Here is an 18380-nt window from a genome sequence, read left to right as displayed (position 1 = left end):
ACAGCGAAACAGCGTAAGCATTCTCAGCTTTCGATCTCTTCCTCATCATGGCAGATTTTCCAAACCAAAGGCTGACCATGCCAGCTGTCCTGTTTCAGTTATCAAAGGTGCCGACTTCGACATCACCGATCAGCGTTAATAAAGCGTGATGGGCTTCGGTTTCGCTCGTTGAATAAAGCCAAAGAAATACCGAAGCCGATAGAGACCGTTCGAAGCAGATACAGGCACGCGGCGGCGCAATACTGGGCAACACGATGAGATATACCGGTTCAGCCAGCTGATATTAACGATTGTTAGCGCAAATGAGTTCAGTTTAACACAAACGATTCTTTGAAATGACTTCCGTAGGTATGAAATCGCTGCCGGTGTCGGCGCGTTAGTGGGAGACGACGACGGTTCGAGCCCAGATTTCAATGTTAAATGGTCGTAATATATTTCTGCGGAGAATAGCAAACAGTGGCGTCGGGCGTATGCCGGTGAGTTTGATTTCGACGTGCCGGAGGTGGTTAGAACATCGATTTCGGGGACACTACAGTCACGAAAGCGAGAGTCAGCCAGGTTTGGTGATTTGTCAGCGATTAGTTAAAAGGCTGCCATAAGTCGGACAGTCATTTAATTAACACATACAGCACCAAACAATATGTTCCCCGTGAAGCCATTCTGAGTTTAACAAGCCCTCAACAGCTTCAGTGCCGGTGCAAATTATCAAAGCGTAGCAGCAGAGATCTTCGTATGCAGGGACAGCGTAATGTCCCGGCGTGAATAAGTTCATGAAATAAAGCGATGAATATTGGTATTTACGACCGCAGGTTACATATTCTTTACAATGATTTAGTTACCCTTCTCAATAAAGTATCTTCTGATTTCAAAGAGACTGTTTCCAATCTGTTTCAGGTCAGGACGAAAGATGTCATTTGTCCCAAGATAAAGATCCTGCTCATCCTCCTTTGTGATATTTTGCTGCAACATAAAGTAAAGGTTATGAATATTAAATAAAACAGAGGGAAACAGTATTGTTGATGACCGAGACGTTCAACAGCTTCCAGTTCTTTAGGGAAACATAAATGTACTTGTGATTGTCTTTTATTTATGGATATGAGATGGTCTTTGCCTTTAACAGCTTTATAGATAAACGTTGTACCAAATATATATGCAGGTAAAATATGTTCAAATACATATAAAGATGTTGTGCAAGTGATTAAGAAGAAGTGGACGTGGAAGCTTTTACATGATATGTTGTGGATCTCAATGCCTATGCGTGTAGCTATTCCTGACCCAGAGGCAAACTCATGAAAAAAATTGTACTTGTCCTATTGCCAGAAACCACCACTTTCATATACATTCGAAAACGATCACTTGACTCTGTCGAGAAAATGAAATAAATGTGTGTTAATGTGGTAAGAAGCATCTCTAAACCCTCACATGAGGAGCTTATCATTACAGAAGTGTACATTATCATTTCTACCTCCAATACTTGGGACTTCAGTTCTTTGACAGCAGTTGGATCTGAAGTGAAGAAAGTCCAAGTCGTTAACAAACTAAAATGTCTGTTGCATACAAAATGATTACTTTGCATCACCAGTACATGAGAACTACTGTGGATATTCTAACCCAGTGCTGTTTGCTATCGCTCTCTCTCTCGCATCTATCAAATAACATCCTTTATGACCTGACATAGCAGCGTGCTTAACAAATAAAGAGTCTTGTATTTTATTACCAAGTACCGAGCACTGTCTATTCAGAGTTCTACGAATATGTAACTATACTCACAGGTCGTAAATCGCCAATGTTGTCCGCTTGTTTGTGCCATGAGCGTGTTGGTTTCATGGACTATATTCACACAGGACGACATGTCCACCATACTGAGATCCTCTGCTGCTACAGCTGATGGGTACACCGACCTGAAACAGGGTTTGTACAAAAACTTAAGCACAGGTTTCAAGCAATCGTTCAAATGTTGAGGCCTATTAAAGTAGAAGCTCTTCCTGAGGACACACTTACGAAATTGATAATTTGGGTTATAACATGTGTTTATTCGTGACTGGATACGACTACCAATGTTGACAATGGCAATAACACCTAACTAAATCCACTGACTAAATCAACAAACCTGAGCCTGTCCCTCTCCTTTCGTGACCTACATACAAGCATAGTGTCCCCAAGTCTGTTCAGTCTCCTAGCCACCTCCAGCATCAGAGTCGTGGCTCCACTACAGGACATCCACTTGACCTCGACGTCCTTACTGTTTATGTTCTCCACCAGAATGATACATTGTTCTTTGGTGAGAAATCTAAGATAGTCGCCATCGGTGTCTCCACTTTCTTCTTTTAGCACCGACTTCGTTTCAGCAACACCAGCCCAGAAAGCAGTCAGGACTTTCTCATACCTACTGGGAGTCATTACCAAAGAATCGTTTGTGACAAACTGAGAAGACTCATTTGCCAGCTTCTTTAATCGATTCTTAAATCCAACAGCATCCTCAAGGAGAGAAATGGGAATGACTCCATGGATTGAGTTGATATCCTCATCAGTGAACCTGCTTAGTGTCTCTATCACTCCTCTCGCCACTGACATACTGTATGTCACTGCTTCAGGACAGTCTTCATCCCCATCAACCAGTGACAAAACTATCACAGACTGTGTAGGCAGAGCCAGGAATACATCACATACAATGTTGCTTGGTCGGGGTGATGTGCAGAAATCTAACGCAACTGATAACGAATGGGACAAGAACACAAAACATGGTCCAGCCTTTGGATTTGGAAAATCTACCACTTCATTGGTGAGAGGATCAAAAACAAAGTCGTATGCATGATTTTCTATGTGTTCGATGAGTCGTTCTTTCACTTGTGCTAAAGGGGTCCTTAGTTTTGTTGGCGCAAAATTCTGGCCATCTGGAAAATAAAATTAATCAAATAATACATCTCGATGGAGGTATGTCCGTTACACATAGGATAGTCCTGTGTCAATTTTGTGACACTGCTTCGACACGAGTATAACACAAAGGAATCGTAAAGGGACAGAAATGCTTCACTTGGGCAAACCTGACATGGAAGCTGATGTAATTGGGTCGCTGAAAGGCAATATGGAAGGCTTTTAAGGGCAATACGCCTTAGCTAATCAGAATAGTTGACTAAAACCCATTCGCAAATGGCTTCAGTATAAATCAACATGAGCAAGACATTGCTACATGCTTTATGGTTTGCTTCAACTGTTGAAGGCATTCCCATAGTCTACGTCAATGATCTACTAAGTTTTACAATGATTTAGTTACCCTTCTCAATAAAGTATCTTCTGATTTCAAAGAGACTGTTTCCAATCTGTTTCAGGTCAGGACGAAAGATGTCATTTGTCCCAAGATAAAGATCCTGCTCATCCTCCTTTGTGATATTTTGCTGCAACATAAAGTAAAGGTTATGAATATTAAATAAAACAGAGGGAAACAGTATTGTTGATGACCGAGACGTTCAACAGCTTCCAGTTCTTTAGGGAAACATAAATGTACTTGTGATTGTCTTTTATTTATGGATATGAGATGGTCTTTGCCTTTAGCAGCTTTATAGATAAACGTTGTACCAAATATATATGCAGGTAAAATATGTTCAAATACATATAAAGATGTTGTGCAAGTGATTAAGAAGAAGTGGACGTGGAAGCTTTTACATGATATGTTGTGGATCTCAATGCCTATGCGTGTAGCTATTCCTGACCCAGAGGCAAACTCATGAAAAAAATTGTACTTGTCCTATTGCCAGAAACCACCACTTTCATATACATTCGAAAACGATCACTTGATACTGTCGAGAAAATGAAATAAATGTGTGTAAACTGTTCATGTGGTAAGAAGCATCTCTAAACCCTCACATGAGGAGCTTATCATTACAGAAGTGTACATTATCATTTCTACCTCCAATACTTGGGACTTCAGTTCTTTGACAGCAGTTGGATCTGAAGTGAAGAAAGTCCAAGTCGTTAACAAACTAAAATGTCTGTTGCATACAAAATGATTACTTTGCATCACCAGTACATGAGAACTACTGTGGATATTCTAACCCAGTGCTGTTTGCTATCGCTCTCTCTCTCGCATCTATCAAATAACATCCTTTATGACCTGACATAGCAGCGTGCTTAACAAATAAAGAGTCTTGTATTTTATTACCAAGTACCGAGCATTGTCTATTCAGAGTTCTACGAATATGTAACTATACTCACAGGTCGTAAATCGCCAATGTTGTCCGCTTGTTTGTGCCATGAGCGTGTTGGTTTCATGGACTATATTCACGCAGGACGACATGTCCACCATACTGAGATCCTCTGCTGCTACAGCTGATGGGTACACCGACCTGAAACAGGGTTTGTACAAAACTTAAGCACAGGTTTCAAGCAATCGTTCAAATGTTGAGGCCTATTAAAATAGAGGCTCTTCCTGAGGACACACTTACGAAATTGATATTTTGGGTTATAACATGTGTTAATTCGTGACTGGATACGACTACCAATGTTGACAATGGCAATAACACCTAACTAAATCCACTGACTAAATCAACAAACCTGAGCCTGTCCCTCTCCTTTCGTGACCTACATACAAGCATAGTGTCCCCAAGTCTGTTCAGTCTCCTAGCCACCTCCAGCATCAGAGTCGTGGCTCCACTACCGGGCATGCACTTGACCTCGACGTCCTTACTGTTTATATTCTCCACCAGAATGATACATTGTTCTTTGGTGAGAAATCTAAGATAGTCGCCATCGGTGTCTCCACTTTCTTCTCTTAGCACCGACTTCGTTTCAGCAACACCAGCCCAGAAAGCAGTCAGGACTTTCTCATACCTACTGGGAGTCATTACCAAAGAATCGTTTGTGACAAACTGAGAAGACTCATTTGCCAGCTTCTTTAATCGATTCTTAAATCCAACAGCATCCTCAAGGAGAGAAATGGGAATGACTCCATGGATTGAGTTGATATCCTCATCAGTGAACCTGCTTAGTGTCTCTATCACTCCTCTCGCCACTGACATACTGTATGTCACTGCTTCAGGACAGTCTTCATCCCCATCAACCAGTGACAAAACTATCACAGACTGTGTAGGCAGAGCCAGGAATACATCACATACAATGTTGCTTGGTCGGGGTGATGTGCAGAAATCTAACGCAACTGATAACGAATGGGACAAGAACACAAAACATGGTCCAGCCTTTGGATTTGGAAAATCTACCACTTCATTGGTGAGAGGATCAAAAACAAAGTCGTATGCATGATTTTCTATGTGTTCGATGAGTCGTTCTTTCACTTGTGCTAAAGGGGTCCTTAGTTTTGTTGGCGCAAAATTCTGGCCATCTGGAAAATAAAATTAATCAAATAATACATCTCGATGGAGGTATGTCCGTTACACATAGGATAGTCCTGTGTCAATTTTGTGACACTGCTTAGACACGAGTATAACACAAAGGAATCGTAAAGGGACAGAAATGCTTCACTTGGGCAAACCTGACATGGAAGCTGATGTAATTGGGTCGCTGAAAGGCAATATGGAAGGCTTTTAAGGGCAATACGCTTTAGCTTATCAGAATAGTTGACTAAAACCCATTCGCAAATGGCTTCAGTATAAATCAACATGAGCAAGACATTGCTACATGATTTATGGTTTGCTTCAACTGTTGAAGGCATTCCCATAGTCTACGTCAATGATCTACTAAGTTTTACAATGATTTAGTTACCCTTCTCAATAAAGTATCTTCTGATTTCAAAGAGACTGTTTCCAATCTGTTTCAGGTCAGGACGAAAGATGTCATTTGTCCCAAGATAAAGATCCTGCTCATCCTCCTTTGTGATATTTTGCTGCAACATAAAGTAAAGGTTATGAATATTAAATAAAACAGAGGGAAACAGTATTGTTGATGACCGAGACGTTCAACAGCTTCCAGTTCTTTAGGGAAACATAAATGTACTTGTGATTGTCTTTTATTTATGGATATGAGATGGTCTTTGCCTTTAGCAGCTTTATAGATAAACGTTGTACCAAATATATATGCAGGTAAAATATGTTCAAATACATATAAAGATGTTGTGCAAGTGATTAAGAAGAAGTGGACGTGGAAGCTTTTACATGATATGTTGTGGATCTCAATGCCTATGCGTGTAGCTATTCCTGACCCAGAGGCAAACTCATGAAAAAAATTGTACTTGTCCTATTGCCAGAAACCACCACTTTCATATACATTCGAAAACGATCACTTGATACTGTCGAGAAAATGAAATAAATGTGTGTAAACTGTTCATGTGGTAAGAAGCATCTCTAAACCCTCACATGAGGAGCTTATCATTACAGAAGTGTACATTATCATTTCTACCTCCAATACTTGGGACTTCAGTTCTTTGACAGCAGTTGGATCTGAAGTGAAGAAAGTCCAAGTCGTTAACAAACTAAAATGTCTGTTGCATACAAAATGATTACTTTGCATCACCAGTACATGAGAACTACTGTGGATATTCTAACCCAGTGCTGTTTGCTATCGCTCTCTCTCTCGCATCTATCAAATAACATCCTTTATGACCTGACATAGCAGCGTGCTTAACAAATAAAGAGTCTTGTATTTTATTACCAAGTACCGAGCATTGTCTATTCAGAGTTCTACGAATATGTAACTATACTCACAGGTCGTAAATCGCCAATGTTGTCCGCTTGTTTGTGCCATGAGCGTGTTGGTTTCATGGACTATATTCACGCAGGACGACATGTCCACCATACTGAGATCCTCTGCTGCTACAGCTGATGGGTACACCGACCTGAAACAGGGTTTGTACAAAACTTAAGCACAGGTTTCAAGCAATCGTTCAAATGTTGAGGCCTATTAAAATAGAGGCTCTTCCTGAGGACACACTTACGAAATTGATATTTTGGGTTATAACATGTGTTAATTCGTGACTGGATACGACTACCAATGTTGACAATGGCAATAACACCTAACTAAATCCACTGACTAAATCAACAAACCTGAGCCTGTCCCTCTCCTTTCGTGACCTACATACAAGCATAGTGTCCCCAAGTCTGTTCAGTCTCCTAGCCACCTCCAGCATCAGAGTCGTGGCTCCACTACCGGGCATGCACTTGACCTCGACGTCCTTACTGTTTATATTCTCCACCAGAATGATACATTGTTCTTTGGTGAGAAATCTAAGATAGTCGCCATCGGTGTCTCCACTTTCTTCTCTTAGCACCGACTTCGTTTCAGCAACACCAGCCCAGAAAGCAGTCAGGACTTTCTCATACCTACTGGGAGTCATTACCAAAGAATCGTTTGTGACAAACTGAGAAGACTCATTTGCCAGCTTCTTTAATCGATTCTTAAATCCAACAGCATCCTCAAGGAGAGAAATGGGAATGACTCCATGGATTGAGTTGATATCCTCATCAGTGAACCTGCTTAGTGTCTCTATCACTCCTCTCGCCACTGACATACTGTATGTCACTGCTTCAGGACAGTCTTCATCCCCATCAACCAGTGACAAAACTATCACAGACTGTGTAGGCAGAGCCAGGAATACATCACATACAATGTTGCTTGGTCGGGGTGATGTGCAGAAATCTAACGCAACTGATAACGAATGGGACAAGAACACAAAACATGGTCCAGCCTTTGGATTTGGAAAATCTACCACTTCATTGGTGAGAGGATCAAAAAACAAAGTCGTATGCATGATTTTCTATGTGTTCGATGAGTCGTTCTTTCACTTGTGCTAAAGGGGTCCTTAGTTTTATTGGCGCAAAATTCTGGCCATCTGGAAAATAAAATTAATCAAATAATACATCTCGATGGAGGTATGTCCGTTACACATAGGATAGTCCTGTGTCTATTTTGTGACACTGCTTAGACACGAGTATAACACAAAGGAATCGTAAAGGGACAGAAATGCTTCACTTGGGCAAACCTGACATGGAAGCTGATGTAATTGGGTCGCTGAAAGGCAATATGGAAGGCTTTTAGGGGCAATACGCCTTAGCTAATCAGAATAGTTGACTAAAACCCATTCGCAAATGGCTTCAGTATAAATCAACATGAGCAAGACATTGCTACATGATTTATGGTTTGCTTCAACTGTTGAAGGCATTCCCATAGTCTACGTCAATGATCTACTAAGTTTTACAATGATTTAGTTACCCTTCTCAATAAAGTATCTTCTGATTTCAAAGAGACTGTTTCCAATCTGTTTCAGGTCAGGACGAAAGATGTCATTTGTCCCAAGATAAAGATCCTGCTCATCCTCCTTTGTGATATTTTGCTGCAACATAAAGTAAAGGTTATGAATATTTAATAAAACAGAGGGAAACAGTATTGTTGATGACCGAGACGTTCAACAGCTTTCATCGCTTTAGGGAAACATTAATGGCCTTGTTATTGTCTTTTATTTATGGATATGAGATGGTCTTTGCTTTTACCAGCTTGCAGATAAACGTTGTACCAAATATATATGTACCTACCAGAAGCTTCCACATCCTGCCTGCAATATTCAAAAGTCGAGACATGAAGAATATTGTAAAAAAGACATTTCCATCGATCAGTACCACACTACGTTCTCAATAAAGATTACTCGAATGCAACATGATATAAGATTAGATTGTTTAGTGAGGCATTTTGATAAAGACGGATTCGAACAGCTTATGTCAGAGAATTCTTAATGATTACGACAAGGGTTTCATATAATTACTTTCATGTAGAGATTACTTTGACATAGATGATCAAGGACAATACCTGGTGTATAATTGGCAGTTCATCTATCTATCTATATATCTATATATATACATACACAAACATATATATATAGACACACACCCATATATATATATATATATATATATATATATATATAAAGAAAGTGATGAGAATACCGAGCGTACAGTAGTACATAATAAATATATAAGAAGAAGTTTCTGAAATAATCACACAACACGGATCTTCTATAAACATGTTTCACTTTTATCTTCAGGGAGCAGTGATTACGGCTAAACGGATTGTTATGACGTCACTTTGTCATGACGTCACAATGCAACTGTATACAAATGTTGCCAATGTGACTTCATGATTGATTAACCTTTTATAAAAAACTTTTAATCAAGACAAAATATAAATGTAAGTAACATTTGGCACTAATGAAACAGGGAAAAGAACAATTCAAAAAACGGAAATATCCGAAAATTTCCGAGTGTTACGAAGTTTTCCGAATGCATGTCAAAATACCGGTTTTCGATCAGCATATCGCAATACGTATCGTTTTCATGTCTGAACCGGTAAACCAGTTATATTGCGCAGCCCTAGTGTGTGTATATATATATATATATATATATATATATATCTGTGTCTCTCTCTTAGTGTGTGTGTGTATGTGTGTGAATATGTATCATATTAAGAAAAACCTTAAAGGAAACAAATTAGAATTAAATCAAAAACAAATCTACGTTTCTCTGCTCAACCTTCGATACTTTCATTTTCGTCATAACTCTTACGGGTGTACGTTAAAATACAATACCAAGTCATACTCTGTACAATTTTGGTTAACAATACCGTGATTACATTAGAAATTCACAAGCGCTAGTGCGAATTGGTGTCTCAGGGGCATATCTGAAATGTGTGATTGTCGCCCTGATTATACACGTGCATGCAGGATCTACCGGATAACATTAAACAAAACATCCTTGTCCCCCATGGACACGAAACGATGGATTGCTGGTGATGGTGTCACGACTAATGGCTATGGACACCGTTGTATTATCCCTTAAGTAACCAGAGACATCCAATGATGTCCCTGAACCACACCACTCTCCTTTTTAAACCACCGCTGGAAGCTGAATTAGCCAGAAATAACGCTTTTGGTAAAAGTGGTCCCTCACCCCCATTTCCGATGTTGCTGTCTGTGACGAGGAACCTTTGAGAAAGTATTAAAATAGTGTTTCTGTGAAAATTGCACATAAGAGAAAATTGTGGTCAAAACCAACTAACATGACAGCAAACTGAAAACTATGACCTCCCAGGCGCTTTGTTTTTACATCAATGGAAGGGACACCCTTTCTCAGTCGTGATTTCCAATGGTTTTACTTCCACGAAATAATATAGAACCGACACGATATTGTTATTCATAATACGGTATTAATGTATTATATCTTCTTCGCCGTAAAGAGGAACTGTTTTAAAACGCGAGATAAACGTTGCCATACGTATTATGTATACTCCAGAGAGTCCAGGTAACACGAGGCATGTTTTGACTGAACAATTTAGTCAGGCGTCGGTTACCTCCCATTAATAACTCGGTCACTTCCACGCGAGATGGCTTCAAGCAGTTTCAAATAAAGTAAATATGTTTCCACACTATAACAAACAGGTGTGCGTTCGTGTGCTTCGAAAGCTACATGTATATTTCGCTTCTAGGATGAATAAGCTTTCAGAAAGTAATGAATTTACTTTTCTGAAAAATATGCACGCGTTTCCGTGTGACATGCAGAAATTCTTGTCTGTAGTCAGGCAGTCACGCGCATGAGTGACCCCCCTCTCATAACAGAAGACCGTCTCGCGTACACGGTATGTTGGTAGGTTGGTTGTTTAAAGCACCGCACTGAGCATTATTCCAGCTCCATGGTGACGGTCTGTAACTAATCAAGTCTGGACCAGACAATCCATTGATCAACGTCAAGAGCATCGATCTACGCAATTGGGATACAATGACATGTGTCAACCAAGTCAGCGAGTCCTACCACCCGATCTCGTTAGTCGCCTCTTATGACAACCATGGGTTGCTGAAAACCAGTTCTAATCCGGGTCTTTACGAGTCCCACACGTTGCGTCCTCTACAGTTAACTATGAGGACTACACTTCGTTCGACTTCTTTATAAAGGTTGATACATTCACCTTCAACGAATACCTTTAATTTTGTTTGAAGAAACTGTACAGATATTCATTGACGTTGTTTCGTCTGTCGTATGTTAGCCCCATAACTACATGTGTATTACAGTTTATAGATCTGATACCCGAATGATTCGTATAATATAAATGGACATTTTTTAGACAGGGGACCAAACATTTGCGACCCTATTACCTAAAATAACATTTGTCAGTAAACGTGAAGGGGGGCAATTTACAACATATACTCTCATATACTCATATACAAAAAAAGAAACGCACAGGTGATAATGAAATTTAAAATTAACTTTATTTTATTTCTATGCAAACAAAACCCGGTTACTTTAACCAAACATAATGTATACTTGTTCATATCCATTAAGTATCGCTCAAACACACCATTTCATGAAATATTGTTGTTTGATGATGGTTTTTGAAAATATCATGAAATTTTCACGTGTAAATGACACTTCAAACGATATGCACGTGAAAGTTGCTTCACCTATGCACCAGTGTGTAGGGTATATGAGGAAGGCAGTTTAACGTGTTCAATTCACTTTCAACGCCAGTTTACTGACGAATTCAACATGCCACGACTTAGCGAAGCTGACCGGAACATCGCCATCGGACGTCTTGAAGCTGGCGAATCTCAGTCATCAGTTGCAAGACACTTCAACGTGCATCACACAACAATTTCCGTTTATGGAGGCGCTACAATCAACTGGGCTCGACCCGCGACCGACCTCGGAGTGGTAGACCACGGGTAACCAATGCTGCACAGGACCGCTACATCCGGGTGTTCCATTTACGTAACCGGGCCGTCCCAACAACACAAACAGCAGAGAACGTCCCAGGTCTTCGCCGCGTCTCCGCCCAGACCATCAGAAATCGCCTCAGACAGCACGGGATACGCCCTCGACGACCTCACGTAGGATGCACACTACGACCTCATCATCGCCTGGCACGTGTTCGATGGTGCAGGAACGTCCAGAGATGGAATTGGAGACATTGGCAGCGAATTTGGTTCAGCGACGAATCTCGTTTCCAACTTCAAAGACACGATGGTAGGACGAGGGTCTATAGACGGAGAAACGAACGTTACGCCCGTAATTGTGTAGTTGAAGCGGACAGATTTGGAGGAAAAGTGTGATGGTATGGGGGCCATTTCTTACAACGGAGAAGTGACTTGGTGCACGTCCGTGGTAACCTGACTGCAATTCGTTACAGGGATGAAATTCTGCAACGTCATCTTTTACCTGTCATCAACCCTCAACGTCACGTTTTCCAACAGGACAACGCCAGACCGCACGTGGCTCGCATCACGATGGACTACCTGACGAATCAGAACATCACAGTTCTTCCCTGGCCTTCAAAATCCCCGATTTGAACCCAATAGAGCATTTGTGGGACCAGCTTGGGAAACGCGTTCGACGTCGTCAGCCTCAACCCCAAACGTTGCAACAACTGTCTCAAGCCTTGCAGGTGGAATGGAGGAGGATCCCCCAAGCACGGATTCAAAGACTGATCATGTCCATGGACAGGAGGTGCCAAGCTGTGTTGCAAGCTCGAGGTGGTCACAACAGGTACTGACCTCCACGCCATCTGTACGCCCGGTGCAATGGTTTCAGAGACAAATGATAGCTGCATGTTGTAAAGCTGACTCTTGACAACATCCATGTGAAATTTTACGTTCGTGCGATCATTAGTTAAAGTTTTATTTGGAAACAAAATAAAGTGTTTACATTCCTGAGTTTTCACCTGTGCGTTTCTTTTTTTGCAGAGTATATCATTGAATTCCTTCGCTTGTTTTGTAATTAAAACATATCATACTTGAATAATTTATAATGTTATATTTTAAAACCTGTCTGCGAAGGATAGTAAAACAACTAGAACATCACAGTCAGATATTTAAAACTAACATGTAAGTTGAAATTATACACTATTTAGGACGTTAGATTATAAAAACGGGCTATAGATCACAAGCAACTGAAGGTAGATCACCATACTAGAGACCATAGGGGCTTACATTACTTTTGCTACCTGCATGGACCCCAGCTGGATTTACATCATCCCTTCATGTGGTGAGATTAAACCATTATTTAAAACAACAAATATAAAAATAACAACAAGTACGATTAACAATTTGTCGACCTTATTTAACTTTTTGGACTTTGTTTTAAGTAAAAAAAGAACGCATTGTAATTTAAGTCACTATCAAACAGTACTTCAAACTTTGAAATGAAACTTACCCAAAAAAATTGGAAACTTTGAAAATGAAGATGGACCATTCTGAGGTTCTTTTCACAAACTGTGACGTCCTTTACACACAAGTTATTCACATGTTAGGTACACATGTAGTGTGTGTCAAATCAAAATTACCTTTGAAATATTACAATTTGTGAAGGCTTCATTTCATCAAGTTTTAATTATCTTTCTAGACATGAAGCAAACATATATACCAAACTTGAATCTCACCTGAACCAAGATTCTAGCACGACATTGTGTGATACTCGATTCTGATTGGCTGAGAGCTCATCAAAACCGTACTTAAAAGGCAGTTTAAGACCGCTAATTAAAGTGACCGATTCACGCGTATGAACACAACTAACTCGTTGACCCTATTGCTTGTAAACAAACATGTCGGACATCGGCAATTTCTATCTCGGCAGCATCTTTGGTGTTTTTTGAAGTAAAAGCAATTAGTTTGAAGAAGAATTCCTTGACCCTAATCCAATTGAAGCAACAACGAAGCTGGAAAATCCGTCAGCAGCGCAAAAGCGTCAGTATATTCAAACCGGGTACAGATCTACGTGTGTTGACGTCGACGCCCACACGTCCTAACCTGACCGCTTCCGTCCCGGCCGTAATGCCCAGTCCTTCCACTTCCATTGTCCATGTATCCCATATAAAACGCGGCATGTCAGGTTTTTCTAAATTGGGAATAGAAGGGTGGTAATCAACAATTATTTCCGTGAATAAAGTTAGCGGCGACTAAACTTAGCGAGTTCACGTCTTGAATTTGGGCGAGTCGATTGTCATACAGTAGGGGAGATCAATAATTCGCTTGAGAAAAATCAAATAATTGTACTTGGTCACAGTACAATCTGTATTTTTTTATTATTTATGTATGCCACTTGTTACAAATACAAGCATACTGGTACCTGAAATAAAGCATTTATGTTGTTGAAAAAGTCTTATTTTGTTCATTACACAACCTGTCCCTCAACGGGACGATTTCCAAGCGATTTCCAGGAAAAAGGCCCCTTCGCGCCTTGTGTTCTTGCGCGCCAAACAGTTCGGTTTTAAACCGCTTACCAGTCGTGCTAGAATGAAGATAAAGCTACTCTGTTTTCAATTTTGCGGTCCTTTATCGTTGATTTAAGACCGCTAAATGTTTCCTTTAAAACCGATAACGCGTTCGGTTTTTAATTTCATTTAGCGGTCTTAAATCAACGATAAAGGACCGCAAAATTGAAAACAGAGTAACTTTATATTCTAAGTATACCATATTACTAGTTATACAGATTTGAGTAGGTAAGATGAACTTTAGGCGACATCAGTAACTTACCGTCGTATGTTACATCAGTTCACTGCTGAGATATTTTCCGTTTTGTGAGAGCACGTACCCAGTCCTTGAGATCTATCCGTGTGATCCGTTTGAATTGTCTGTCATATCTATATGCAAGCGGTCCTTGTTTGTCATGGAACACTATCCCACTCACTGGTCTGACAGCCACATGAACAACTACACCATCTTCATCACCATGTCCATCATGTACAGGTTCTCCACTGTCTCGCCGATAAACTATTTCCTCCGCTGGTGTGCGTTCCTCCGCTGGTCTGCAAGGAATAAAATGAATTTGGAAAATATTTGGATCTGGGAATATGTCATTTCCATCATAGTCACAGACGAGGACAATATTCCGAATGTTATCCCCTAAAGTGTCCCCGAAAACGGTTCTGTCCTTCAGGATGACTGGTTGGATGCGGTTTACTTTAGTCTCATAACCATATCCCTTCTTGAAAGTAGTTTTCTCATGGACGCCATAAAGAAAGGAACCACCACATTCAGTTTTAGTAAATGCGCTGATATATTCTGCAAGTTTATGATTCTTGATGATGTCCTCTGCTATTGCTCGAGCATCTTTCTTTTGAGAAAAGTGACTTTTCAATTGAATTGATCTGTTTTCGTGCACATTCAGAAGGTGATGTGCCTGGGTCACACCAGGAAGTGAATGGAATGTGTTGCACAAGGATTTTCTTTCCCTAACAAATGTTCTGAGCGTTTCGGCACGAATATCTTCGATGCAGTCATCGAGTGTTGTCTTCGTATTGAATTTAGAAGTCGTTACGTTTGAAGAAGGTCCAACATACAGCACGAGAAAGTCGCCAAAGCCGTGACAAGTATAGTGACTGTTCAGTGGCTGTTTCTTGTAAACATCACAAAACTGTTTGTCATCTTGAATCAAATCGTGAAGTTTGGGGTCAGCAAACTCATCAAATGCGCCAGTGAAAGAATCTTCCGGTGCCAGGCCAACAAGATGAATCAGTATATATCCAGAGTTGGAATTCCGCAGAGCCGATACTTTTCTCCGTAACTCAATAGCTTTACGATCTCTCTTCTCCTTTTTTCTCTTTTTCTGCTCTGGGTTTGCTCTCCCTTCTCCAAATAAGTACTTGACATGAATCCCGATAGACAGGACATTGCTTTTTGGTGAAGCTCCTTCCAGGAACTGACGAGCTGCCTCCTCACTCCGTGGAATGCATTGACTGAAATGATAAAAATGTCAGAATAAATGCACGGAATAAAACGCAAGAAATCAAGAATCAAACTGTGCTTATTCATTGGTTAAAATGCAATACTTACTTCAGGCACTCTGTGTGAAATTCTGCTTTTACTTGGCGGCACTTTGCATGTGCGATATCCTCATTTTTCACATAAACTGACGCGGGCTCAGAACCTGTTGGTTTAAGCTCTGCTTGCCTTGTGTATAATATGTCTTCGGTTTTCACACACACAGTCACTTGTTCAAAACCTATTGGGGTAAGATGACTTTCTTTCTCATGCTTTATTTCTTCGTTCTTTGCATAGGTTGAAACCCGATCAAATTCTGTAGGGTGGCTGTCACCTTGTCTTGCGTATTTTACTTCCCCATTCCTGGTGTACACTGTAACTTCTTCAAAGCCTTCTGGTATTAAGTTCTGGTTCCTTGCATATACTATGTCTCGATCCCTGACAGAAACAGTTACGCATTCAAAACCTTTCGGCAATATGCTTCCTTCTTTCAGATATGCGATTTTGTCCCCTTTGACACATACCGAGGCACATTCAAAACCAACTGGAATACAATCCTGCTTTGTCACATAACGCACGTCCACATCCTTGTTGTACACATTTACACCTGGTGAATCTGGCTGTATTTCATCTCCACAATAGTCACATAGTATCATGGCATCTGGAAACCTGGTGATAAAGTTTCACATATGAACACAGAAGTTTGACTGTTAATACAAGTTCCTACAGAGGCACAAGCACAGATAGCATGAAACGGAGACGTCTGTCCAACTGCGCCGTACATAATGTGGTATTGACTTATACACATGCGTGGCAACCACGTCAGCACATCACGTGATACACAGCCAATGAGCGTATACTTATCCTGCACAGCCACATTGTATGCAATGCTTTAAGAATTTGACCCGGTTTTGCAATGAAAGAGAAAAACAACCAGTAAAGAAAAAGAGTTAAACTTGCTAACTGGCTATTGCATACAATATGTTTTAGGTAATCTGCATCAACAGTGTTTGACTGCTTGTTTGATTGTTTGATCGTACAATACATTACATCTAACTATGCATTAAGCTTTACATTACCGCTGCGCGAGCGATATGTTCACATGATTCATATCATTATGCAGGATTAGTATCGTTACTTGTATTATTCAGGGATGTTGCCGACCCAAGAAAATAGGTTGTATTTGCGGGAGCGTATCGTACCCTACTGGTGGTACCGATCACAAACACACGAAAAGGCAAGTCAATAAAAATATCAACATGGGGATGTTTGTCAGTGATGCATTAAATGTGGAAATGTCCCTCACCCATTATTAACCACTCCATTATTCACCACTCTACCAATTCATCGTTATTATTACTATTACGTTGGTTGGTTCCTAGTTTAACCCCGCCCACAGCAATATTCGGCGTCTATATGGCGGCGGATTGTAAATAATCGGGTCTGGACCAGACAATCCAGTGATCAACATCATGAGCATCAATCTATGCAATAGGGATACGATAACATGTGTCAACCAAGTGAGTGAGCCTGATCACCCGATCCTTGGCTATTAACCAATCAAAAGTCTCCTAATTTATCTAAAGGGAAATAAAAACATATATTGCTAACAAAAAAAGAGATTTCAATGTCGCTGTTCTGGTTGGACAGATTTACAATACCAGGGCCTTGTTCTTAGACCGAAATCTAATCACAGTGAAAGTCCACCTCACTGACGAACAGTAGATATCTACGACGAGAAGGCATATGGATATTGCACGGGCCCTTAAGCACCTCGACATGCCCCCAATCGAGCATCTGTCTGATGTGTAAATTTGTATCGTAGCCCAACATAGGATGGCTCTTTGTAGTGGAGTAGATAAGTGCAAAAATAGTTCACTTAATCATGCAAGCATGAAATTTGGCACAAATGTTCATTGGAGTCCATTCTTTCAAAAAAAAAAGGGCATTAGCCAGGCGAAAAACAAAGATAGCCGCCGTCTACACTAAAAATTACTAATAATTACTTTGTAAGTTGTAACTACTTCAAGTAAAACTACTTATTTTAATTTTTATGACAAAATGAAGTTGTTTTTATAACAATACCAAAACAATGCATAAATCAAATGGCAGTTTTAGCAAAGAAACAGTCGAAATTGTACCTGAACTAACAACTGCACCCAGAATAACAGAGAAACTACACTTCACATTTGCAACTGCACAAGGTTGTGTATGTGAGGCCAAACCGGTAGCATTTGCACCTGCCACGACAGCCAGACGTGCAGTCACACTTAGTGAGCTTTGCAATGGGAGAGTTGGCTGTCCAGAAGGTTTTCCATACTTCGCCCATCCCCAGTCAGCTGGACTCTCTGCTTCCGGCTGGCTCAGAATTGCCTGAGCCTACACACAACCAGCCTGATATGCTGCACGTTAAGCGTGTTGCATTAGAGCTGCTCTGGTTGGAGGGATGGCTTCATATGGTCTCTGCTTTCTGGCAAATAAGTCGAGTCTAGCCTCATCCACACCATCTACAGTGCTAGACCCGTCATACATGATGACCACAAACTTCTTTAGGATCTCCATGTCATCACCCTCAATGGTTGTGGATGCTGGCCCAGTCTGGCAAATACTGGTGTTGCCTCTGGGAAAATTCCCCATGTTTGCCAAGCTGTCTTTTCCCCTTTATTCCTTAAAGCTGGCACCACATCACAACCCGTAA

The 18380-nt window shown here is 40.6% G+C and overlaps 2 protein-coding genes across 3 annotated transcripts; both read right to left on the bottom strand.

Moving 5' to 3' along the window:
• Nucleotides 1-830: 830 nt before the first annotated feature.
• LOC124276442 lies at nt 831-14626 on the bottom strand. 2 transcript variants are annotated; one of them, XM_046712098.1, is made up of 15 exons: nt 14456-14626; nt 8478-8497; nt 8158-8278; nt 6993-7777; nt 6654-6784; nt 6349-6389; nt 5716-5836; nt 4552-5335; nt 4213-4343; nt 3908-3948; nt 3275-3395; nt 2111-2894; nt 1771-1901; nt 1466-1506; nt 831-960 (listed from the first exon to the last, which is right to left on the bottom strand). In XM_046712098.1, exons 4-15 carry the CDS (start codon nt 7694-7696, stop codon nt 832-834), a joined length of 3159 nt encoding a protein of 1052 aa, XP_046568054.1. In that variant the 5' UTR covers nt 7697-7777; nt 8158-8278; nt 8478-8497; nt 14456-14626; the 3' UTR covers nt 831. The 2 variants fall into 2 exon arrangements, with proteins under 2 accessions (XP_046568054.1, XP_046568055.1); XM_046712099.1 differs by lacking the exon at nt 14456-14626 and adding an exon at nt 13137-13399.
• On the bottom strand, nt 14456-16566 carry LOC124276443. Its single transcript, XM_046712100.1, has 2 exons — nt 15755-16566; nt 14456-15657 (listed from the first exon to the last, which is right to left on the bottom strand). The coding sequence occupies exons 1-2, from the start codon at nt 16336-16338 to the stop codon at nt 14475-14477; spliced, it is 1767 nt and encodes a 588-aa protein (XP_046568056.1). The 5' UTR covers nt 16339-16566; the 3' UTR covers nt 14456-14474.
• Between the last annotated feature and the right edge of the window lie 1814 nt (nt 16567-18380).

This window comes from Haliotis rubra, unplaced genomic scaffold (assembly GCF_003918875.1).
Source record: "Haliotis rubra isolate DU_JTF1 unplaced genomic scaffold, ASM391887v1 Scf2092, whole genome shotgun sequence".
Classification (NCBI taxonomy): domain Eukaryota; kingdom Metazoa; phylum Mollusca; class Gastropoda; order Lepetellida; family Haliotidae; genus Haliotis; species Haliotis rubra.
Note: the sequence above shows the minus strand (reverse complement) of the source record. Positions and strands in the feature narration are given on the sequence as shown.